An 8,648-nucleotide genomic window follows, 5' to 3' on the forward strand; every position below is an offset into this window, starting at 1 on the left:
GTTAGCACGTCCTAGATATACGGAAATGAAATTCCGGTAACTTCCTTTAATCGGTTCTTTCAGAATAAAATCAGATGTTCAAATGTTTATTTCATACATTCTTTTAAAGGAATTACATTTTTTTCAGTGGAGTTCAGATCAGAGCAGCCCTGTTGAGTCACACACTGCAAAAAGTGACGACAATAACAAAAAAAATCCTTATGTATGTATATTTTCAGAACATTCGTTTTCCTCATGTTTTCTGTGACGGAAAAGAAATTATTTACAGCAGATCTGAGGACAAATTTGAGTCATTTTTTGCAGTGTGCTAATACATGATTATACTATCTGGAATCAATGAAAACAATCGTTCCGTTTGGAGGATTTGATCCTTTGGCGTCTTCAGGTGTTACATTTCCTCGCTGTGACAGACGGCAAACTTTATTTTGAAATGTTCAGACAGGATACACGTGGACAGGTTCCTGTTGGGGTCCAAACAGCGGCGACGCGTCGGATGTGGAACGACTGGAGCGATGTGTTCAGGACCGTGGGAAAGATGAGAATCAAGATGAAAGAAACCCGTTGCGTCGTCGCCACCAGTCATCCCCAAAGCATCATGGGAACTGTAGTTGGAGCCTGTTGATGTTGTGTTCACCATGATGGGCGGAGTCAGTCCAGGGCCAGGAGCGGCGTGCTGGTGTCGCGGCCCGTCTGTCGGAGGATTCCGGGTTCCGCCGCCGACCGGGACCTGGAGCGGGACAAACGAGAGCGTTAGGGCGTGGCTAATGCAGCTCCACCCCCTCCTCTGATCGGACGGCATGTTAGCCGAAGACGCTAGCGAGGACTCCAGGCGTTAGACGGAGCCGTGCGCGGTTAGCTTCAGGAGCTGTTCCAGCTCACGGACGGCGTCCAAAAGTACCAGGACGCCTGTCTGTTAGCGGACGAACTAGCGCTCTGGGGAGGGGAGCGGCACACCTCTTCATCGCGTCTCCTCCTCCGTTCTCCCTGACGTGAAGGGCGTGGTAGGTCAGCGTGTACTCCGCCTCGTCGCTGTAGTCTGGCCCCAGCAGCGACCGCGCCCACGCGCCCACGTCGTACGGTGGCAGCGTCCCCCCCAGCTCCGACGGCAGGCAGTCGGGACGCACCAGCTGGTGCAGCGACATCAGGTTGTTCCCGTGGAGGAAGATCTGAAGGGGAGGAGGCGGGGTCAGGAGGAGGGCAGGGTCAGGGGAGGGCGGGACGGATGATGACTCACCCTCTTCCTGGTCTTGTCCTTTAGGAACGGCTTGATGATGGTGAACATGGCGTGGACGTACCACGGCTGGTTGACGAAGTGGATCCCCCCAAAGCGCGCCGGGAAGCTGTCCTGGGGAGGAAGAGGAGGGTTAGCCGCACCCCTGGGCCAGTGGGCGGAGCCTCCAGGTGCATCTCACCTGCAGGCCCTCGATGGCCAGCCGGAGGATGTTGGGCGTCAGCCTGGACGCCTGCTTGAAGGAGAAGTCGCTCCAGTCGATGATCAGCAGGAAGCCGTTGATCTGCAGCTCCGGGTCCTCGATCAGAACCTCCAGGGACAGCAGGACGGCCCGCAGGATGTCCGTGAAGGAGCTCCTGGGGGAGGGGGGACGGGTCAGGTACGGGGGCAGCGCCCCAGTGGTGCGTGTCCAATCAATCAATCAAGTTTTATTCATATAATCATAGCAGCAGACATTTCAAAGCGCTTTAACACAGAAAAACCCAACTGGACCCGTGTGTGTGTGTGTGTGTGTGTGCACTTGTTCAGTGTACAAAGTTAGGACCAGGAAACGGATGACAGCTGGTGAGGACCATGAGGTTCTGGGGGTTCAGGGGGGTTCTAGAGGGTTCTGGGGTTTCCGAAGGGTTCTGAGGGTTTGGGGGGACCTGGGGATTCTAGAGGGTTCTGGGGGATATGGAGGGCTCTGGGTCCCCGGTGGTTCTGACTCACCTGCTCTGGTCCCAGTTGGATGCAAACAGGATGAGTATTTTCCGCCCCTGTTGATCCGGAGTCTCCAGGACGCCTGGAAAGCCGTCCATCAGGGCCCGTTTGATCCCGGGGTCTTCCACCTGCACAGAGGTCGGTGACTTGGGGGGGTCGGGACCGGGGGGTCTCGTCTGGCAGGAGAACTCACCTTGAAGCTCTGGAACATGTCCAGGTTCTGCTGCCGGAACTGGAAGTACTGGGCCAGCAGGCGGAAGCTCTCCGCCCGGTCGAACTTCCTGGCCCTCAGGAAGCGGAGGATGAAGTCGTCGTCCGTCCGCAGGAAGCCGACGTCAGGCCGCGAGACAATCATGTCCCGCACCTGGATGGGGGAGGGGGACACGTGAAGACGGGAACCACCTAAACAACCTGTTCTCAGGTACTTACTCAGATTGTTTGTTTTGAAAAAGAAACGACTGGAAGTTCACGTCAATAAGAAAACAACAAACGTGTCAAATCACTTATATTTTAACACAACTTTTAAAATAATAATCAACACTTATTAATTAACTGAACTATTGTATAAAATTAGAAATTAAGAATACAGAACAAATTTAAAAAGAAATAAAGTAATTTACATATAATTTATATCTAAAAATAATTTTATATAAAAAATAATAATTTTTAAATAAATATTGAATAAAAAATAAAATTAAGCCCAAAAACTAAAGTGTAATAATGTTTATTTAATTGTGTTTAGGAACCAATCAGATCGGAGCTGCTTCATGAACCTGTTAGCATACATTAGAAGCTAATGTATGCTAACCGAAGCTAACAGCTTTGTGTACCTGCTGGATGTCCTGGTGCAGTGTGTCCGGGTTCTCGTTCAGCTCCAGGCGAGCTTTCTCTGTGGCGGTGGCGCTCAGCCCGGCGTGGAGCGCCGTCATCACGGCATCCGGGTCCAGTCCCAGCATCCAGAACCACCGCGCCCCCGATTGCTATGAGGTCCGACTCCCCACTGTCTCAGCCTAGAGGGGAACTCCAGGTCGGTTCAGCCTCTGCTGCTGATTGGTTGTTAATGCTGACCTTAATCTTATTGGCCAGAACCGGTTCTTGGTCGACCAATGGAACACTGAGCAGGACGCTGCCTCTTCTCTACATCATCAGGTTCAGGGTCACGTCCTTAAGCTCCACCCACTGCCAGTCGCTTCCCGCCGCGGGTCTGAGGTCAGAGAAAGGTCAAAGATCAGGTCGGGAGCGGTCTGATGGGTCACCTCATCACCTCAGGTAATGCTAGCTACTAATGATAACCACTAAAGCTAACTACTAATGCTAACTTCTAATGCTAACTAACTTTATATTTAAACAGTTTAGAGTGAGGGGGTCCGGTTTGGGGACCAAAGGATTTCATCTCTACATTTGCAGAGGATGCTGTCCTGCTGGCCTCATCAAACCTGGACCTCCAGCTGCACTGGGACGGTTAGCAGATGAGTGACGCGAGTGGGATGAGGATCAGCACCTCTAAATCTGAGGCCATGGTTCTCCGGTGGAAAAGGGTGGTGTGCCCCCTTCAGGTCGGTGGAGAGTCTTTACCCCAAGCGGAGGAGTTTATGTATCTTGGGGTCTTGTTGACGAGTGAGGGAAGGATGGAGCGTGAGACTGACAGACGGATCGGTGCAGCTTCTGCAGTGATGCAGTCGCTGTAGGTCTGTGGTGGTGAAGAAGGGGCTGAGTCGTAGGACAAAGCTCTGGATTTATGGTCAATCTACGTTCCTACTCTCACCTATGGTCAGGAGCTTTGGGTCGTGACCCAAAGGACAAGATCCCGGATTTTCCGGGCATCTCCTACCGGGAGCAGACCTCCAGGAAGACCTAGGACACGCTGGAGGGACTATGTCTCTGGGCTGGCCTGGGAACGCCTTGGGCCCCCCCGGAGGGGCTGGAGGAGGTGTCTGGAGAGAGGGAAGTTTGGGCATCCTGATGAGACTGTTGCCCCCGCGACCCGGCCCCGGATAAGAGGTTGAAGATGGATGGATGGATGGATGATGGATGATGGATGGATGGATGATGGATGGATGGATGGATAAACTACATTTTCATGTTTATAATGAAAAAATTTAATAAATAATTTTATTTCAATTCATTGAAATAAAATATTATACGTAAATTATTAAATATGTCTCTGATGGGGTCACATACACACACACACACACACACAGACACACACACACACACACACACACACACACACACACACACACACACACACACACACACACAGACACACACAGACACACACACACACAGACACACACACAGACACACACAGACACACACACACACACACACACAGACACACACAGACACACACACACACAGACACACACACAGACACACACAGACACACACACACACACACACGCGCGCGCGGCGCTGGTCCCATCTAGCGGTCACGTGTCCAATCCACGCAGATTCCCGTCAGACACAAAGGAAACGTAAATTCCCTGGATGTCTGTTAAAACCGGGGACGTGACGTCACGGGAGTCCGTCGGTTCTGTCCGGTAACGTCATACCGTGTCTGCGGGTCACCTCGCGCTGATGGAAGCCGCTAGGGGAGCTGGGGGGGTCCCGGCAGTCCCGTCGGTCCGCCGTCGGTGGTGCTGATGCTGCGGACCGGGATGGCGGCATCCATCGGTCCCGCGGACAGCAAAGGCTTCTGGGAGGAACACCGGAAGATAAGGTGGGGATACGCGCGTGACGGTGGGCACGGCGCGTCCTTGAGGATCATGGGTAGAAAAACCGAGATGCGTTTTCACTTTGTGCTGCGATGAGACGTCAGGAGCCCCTCCGAAGGTCCGCGTTTCAAAATAAACCGCCATACTTCCGGTCATTCCTGTCGGAGTAAAAGCCGTTTGAATGGTTTCAGATGAGAACTTCGGTTTTATTCTGTTTTTCTTTATCCAGATGCAAAGACGGGGGTCTGGACATCACCTGAACCCCCACCAGCATTTATTCAGATGATCAGAAAAACACCTGATTTAATGAATGTCTATTCATCAATAGATGTCTTTGTTAATTTTTCCTCTCTTTCATCGTGTGTTCATTACAGCAGAGATTTAAACTGGATGGTTCACATTTGACCAACAGACGCCAAAAGAGCTTTTATTTTGGAGGAAGCTGCGCTGCAGCAGTTGTCATTCTGTTTCCGGTTTCCTCATCAGCTTGACTACGTCATCCTGATTGACAGCAGATGACGGCCGCGCGCGTTCACGAGTCAACCCAGACGGATTTCAGGTTGTACGAGCACGCGCTGGTCGACGGGCACGCGTATATATAGTGTTTATAGAAGAGTGTTTTAATTTATTAGTTTCCATCGACTTTATTTTATTTTAAAGTCTTTTTTCCCCTCAGTTATTGATCTATTGATTGACGTATCCTCTGAAATACCCCCCCCCCCTTTTGAGTTGTCGTTTTCTAGTTAAATAAAGCTAACCGGAAGTGCCCGGTCTCTTTAAGAGACATCTCCAAATGAGCCCGGGGGGCTTTTATTTTGAAGGCGGAAGCTCCCTTCTCACGACTGTTGCGTATTTCCGGTGTCCTAACTTCCACCCAACGGAGGCGTGTCTCAGCTGCGTTATAACGTCTCTGCGCCTTCACAGCTCCTTTCAGCGACACTAAGTCGTCCGTCTCTGTCCGGTGAACGTCCTCCAATCGCTGTCGGCGCGCGATAAACCGCGGGAATCCGTTTCCACCCGTTTTATTGGTCAGATCAGTGTGCTAACGTTAGCTCATCGGCTAGCCGCCATTCAGCCTCCAAACCCAGAGTCATGGATCAATCAGGAGTGACCGCAGAAACACCAAAGGTAAGCCCCGCCCCCCAGTTCCACCGCGTGACTCCCAGCTGACCAGGTTAGCTAAGTTAGCGTCTGCTAGCTGCCGAACACCGGCGGCTCGCGGGCGGCAGCTGTCCGACAGCCGTGTCTTAAAATAATTCATGACGTCACCAGTTACACCGATGACGTCAGAGATATGCTGACCTTCTGCTTCTCTGTTAGCCGCTAACGGTTAGCATCAGAGTCAGCAGAAATAGGAGTTGATCAGGTAATTGATCGGAGAGTGGATCAGGAAGGAGATCTGTTTCCGGTCCCGGTAGAGGTGACACCCGCTGTCAGACCCGTGGACCTGGAGCCGCGGTGACGTCAGGACTTAAGGGGCGGGGCTAACTCAGACAAGCCTGAGCATGTCTCTGACTCGAGCTGTTCCGGTGACGTTTCACTGGGGGCGGAGCCGCTGGGCGGGGCCTGTCAGTAGCTAGAACAGGATTAGAAGTCAGCAGAAAGACATGTGGTTGGCTCGCCCCTGTCACGTGACTACGTTCTTAAAGGGGCCGCTCTGGTCGCTAACAGAATACATTCCCGCTAAACTGAAGCTACCAAGCTAGCAGAACAACTAAAACAAACTGATGTTACGAGGACGCTGCTAATAAAGTTGATACAAACTGTAATCAAGTTTATCATCAGATTTAGAAACAAACGTTTTTCTGCTGGTTGTATTTTATTTAGTTGGATTTCTCGGCCACGCCTTAAAGGCGGTCCATGACGGTAAACCGGTTGGAAACCAGTAGTTAGCTTCATGCTAACTACTGGTTTTATTTTCAAAAAGTAAACCAATCAGAAGTCAGTGTTACCTGTGGACCTTGGCGGTTAGCTCTATGGATATCCATTAGCATGAGCCACCAGGCGTTAGCGCACTAATGACAGTTAGCATCTTGAGGCAGGGGGTGTCCAGCACCGGGGGCCCTGCGGCCGCGTTCCATTCAGTGTTGATCCGGGGCTTTTATTCCGTACTGTGGAATGTGGGATGATGTTTGTGGGTTGTGTGCCCCCCCAGGGCCCGTGGGGGCCGGCGGCGCCGACGGCCCCGCCCTGCTCTCTGGCGGACGTGATGAGCGAACAGCTGGCCCGCCAGCTGGAGGAGGAGGACCACACCTTCCCATCAGCCACCAGGTAAAGCCTCCGCCCTTCAGTTAACGTCTGCTAGTGTCCGTTAGCGTCCGCCCCCCCTCACCGCTGTGGTGTTGCGTTCCAGCCCCGCCCCCGGCGCTCCGGACGCGGCGTGCGACACGACCAGCGACCTGATGCTGGCCCAGGTGCTGCAGCTGCAGTTCGACCGCGAGTTTGACGAGCAGCTGCGGCGCGAGGAGAGGAAGTTCAACGGCGACAGCAAAGGTAGGACCCCCCTCCCCCCACCGCCTGGCGCCGCCCCCGCCGTGTGACGCGTGCTAACAGGAAGTGCCCCCCCAGTGTCCATCTCCTTTGAGAACTACCGGATGGTCCACCCCTACGAGGACAGCGACAGCTCCGAGGACGAGGTGGACTGGCAGGACACCCGTCACGACCCCTACCGTGCCGGTAAGCTCAGGGGGCGGGGCCCGCCCTCCCCGACGTTTCTGACGCCCTGCGGTTGTCCCCCCCTCCCTCAGAGAAACCCCAGACCGCCCCCAGGAGGGGCTTCGCCGGGAAGGGCAAGAACATCACGACCAAGCACGACGAGGTCGCCTGCGGCCGCAAGAACACTGCGCGCATGGACAATGTAAGACACGCCCCCCCGCCGCCGTCGCTCATCAGCACGCGCACACACAGTTCTGACTGTCTGCTGTCCCCCCCAAGTTCGCTCCGGAGGTCCACGTGGGGGACGGGGTGGGCATGGACCTGAAGCTGTCCAACCAGGTGTTCAACGCGCTGAAGCAGCACGACCACAGCGAGCAGCGCCGCAGCGCCCGTCTGCACGACAAGAAGGAGCACTCCACCGCCGTACGTCAGCGCGCCGCCGCGGTCTGACCGGGCCCCGCCCCCGCCTCACGCTCTCACCCCCCGCTCTCCCCTCAGGAACAGGCCGTGGACCCCCGGACCCGCCTCCTGATGTTCAAGATGGTGAGCGCCGGCGTGCTGGAGAACATCAACGGCTGCATCAGCACCGGGAAGGAGTCGGTGGTGTTCCACGCCGACGGGGGCAGGTGGGTGGAGCCGTCCGTGTCCAACCGGGGTCAGAGCGCCGGGCCGCCTCTGAACTGTCACCTGTGTGTGTGTCAGCCTGGAGGACACGCCCGTCCCACAGGAAGTGGTGCTGAAGGTGTTCAAGACCACCCTGAACGAGTTCAGGAACCGCGACCGCTACATCAAGGACGACTACCGCTTCATCGACCGCTTCAGCAAGCTCAACCCCCGCAAGGTCATCCGCCTGTGGGCCGAGAAGGAGATGCACAACCTGAGCAGGTAAGCCCCGCCTCCCGGCGCCGCCCCCGTCCCGGGGGGGGGCGTTGTGATCCCTGCGTTTGTCCTGTCAGGATGAGGAAGGCGGGCGTCCCGTGTCCCGACGTGGTGCTGCTGAGGAAACACATCCTGGTCATGTCCTTCATCGGCCGTGACCACTCCCCCGCCCCCAAGCTGAAGGACGCCGCGCTGAGCCCAGAGGACATGGCCGACGCCTACCAGCAGGTCCTGCAGGTGAGTCGGCCCCGCCCCCGCAGGTGTGAGCCGGTTCCCTGGTGACGCGCTAACCGCCCCCCCTGCAGTTGATGCAGGTTCTGTTCCAGGACTGTAACCTCGTCCACGCCGACCTCAGCGAGTACAACATCCTGTGGCATGATGGGAAGGTAGGGCGGGCCGCGCCGCTGGTGAGTCTGGAGCCCCGCCCACACCGCTCTGAGTAACGCCCCCTTTGTGCCGCAGGC

At 55.0% G+C, this 8,648-nt stretch overlaps 2 protein-coding genes across 5 annotated transcripts in view; one reads left to right on the forward strand and one right to left on the reverse strand.

The window, feature by feature from the left end:
* Positions 1–4: 4 nt before the first annotated feature.
* Positions 5–4,978, reverse strand: LOC137614044 (clavesin-1-like). Of its 3 annotated transcripts, XM_068343518.1 has the most exons (9): positions 4,489–4,978; positions 2,764–3,137; positions 2,127–2,297; positions 1,943–2,061; positions 1,413–1,587; positions 1,235–1,345; positions 955–1,166; positions 635–727; positions 5–504 (listed from the first exon to the last, which is right to left on the reverse strand). In XM_068343518.1, the coding sequence occupies exons 2-8, from the start codon at positions 2,887–2,889 to the stop codon at positions 649–651; spliced, it is 993 nt and encodes a 330-aa protein (XP_068199619.1). In that variant the 5' UTR covers positions 2,890–3,137; positions 4,489–4,978; the 3' UTR covers positions 5–504; positions 635–648. The 3 variants fall into 3 exon arrangements, with proteins under 3 accessions (XP_068199619.1, XP_068199616.1, XP_068199617.1); XM_068343515.1 differs by having other exon boundaries at positions 5–727; positions 4,489–4,976; XM_068343516.1 differs by lacking the exon at positions 4,489–4,978 and adding an exon at positions 3,435–3,998 and having other exon boundaries at positions 5–727.
* A 516-nt stretch (positions 4,979–5,494) lies between these two features.
* riok3 (RIO kinase 3 (yeast)) overlaps positions 5,495–8,648 on the forward strand; it is a 4,311-nt gene continuing 1,157 nt past the window's right edge. The window contains exons 1-11 of one of the 2 annotated variants that reach the window (XM_068343648.1): positions 5,496–5,778; positions 6,806–6,921; positions 7,004–7,143; positions 7,219–7,326; positions 7,398–7,507; positions 7,585–7,728; positions 7,804–7,931; positions 8,008–8,190; positions 8,262–8,421; positions 8,490–8,570; positions 8,647–8,648. The exon at positions 8,647–8,648 is cut by the window's right edge and continues 88 nt beyond it. In XM_068343648.1, coding sequence (XP_068199749.1) covers positions 5,743–5,778; positions 6,806–6,921; positions 7,004–7,143; positions 7,219–7,326; positions 7,398–7,507; positions 7,585–7,728; positions 7,804–7,931; positions 8,008–8,190; positions 8,262–8,421; positions 8,490–8,570; positions 8,647–8,648 — 1,208 coding nt within the window. In that variant the 5' untranslated portion in view covers positions 5,496–5,742. Of the gene's footprint in view, positions 5,779–6,805; positions 6,922–7,003; positions 7,144–7,218; positions 7,327–7,397; positions 7,508–7,584; positions 7,729–7,803; positions 8,422–8,489; positions 8,571–8,646 lie in introns of both variants that reach the window. The other variant, XM_068343646.1, reaches the window with a different exon arrangement.

The sequence above is a fragment of the Antennarius striatus genome, chromosome 20 (assembly GCF_040054535.1).
Source record: "Antennarius striatus isolate MH-2024 chromosome 20, ASM4005453v1, whole genome shotgun sequence".
NCBI classification, from domain to species: Eukaryota; Metazoa; Chordata; class Actinopteri; order Lophiiformes; family Antennariidae; genus Antennarius; species Antennarius striatus.

What these genes read in the sequence shown, in the direction of transcription:
- LOC137614044 (XM_068343518.1), bottom strand. Translation starts at nt 2,889, where the DNA reads ATGCTGGGACTGGACCCGGATGCCGTGATGACGGCGCTCCACGCCGGG. An exon ending in TGCACCAGGACATCCAGCAG is followed by an intron (nt 2,298 to 2,763) that starts GTACACAAAGCT and finishes TCCCCCATCCAG; the next exon opens with GTGCGGGACATGATTGTCTC. An exon ending in ACATGTTCCAGAGCTTCAAG is followed by an intron (nt 2,062 to 2,126) that starts GTGAGTTCTCCT and finishes ACCTCTGTGCAG; the next exon opens with GTGGAAGACCCCGGGATCAA.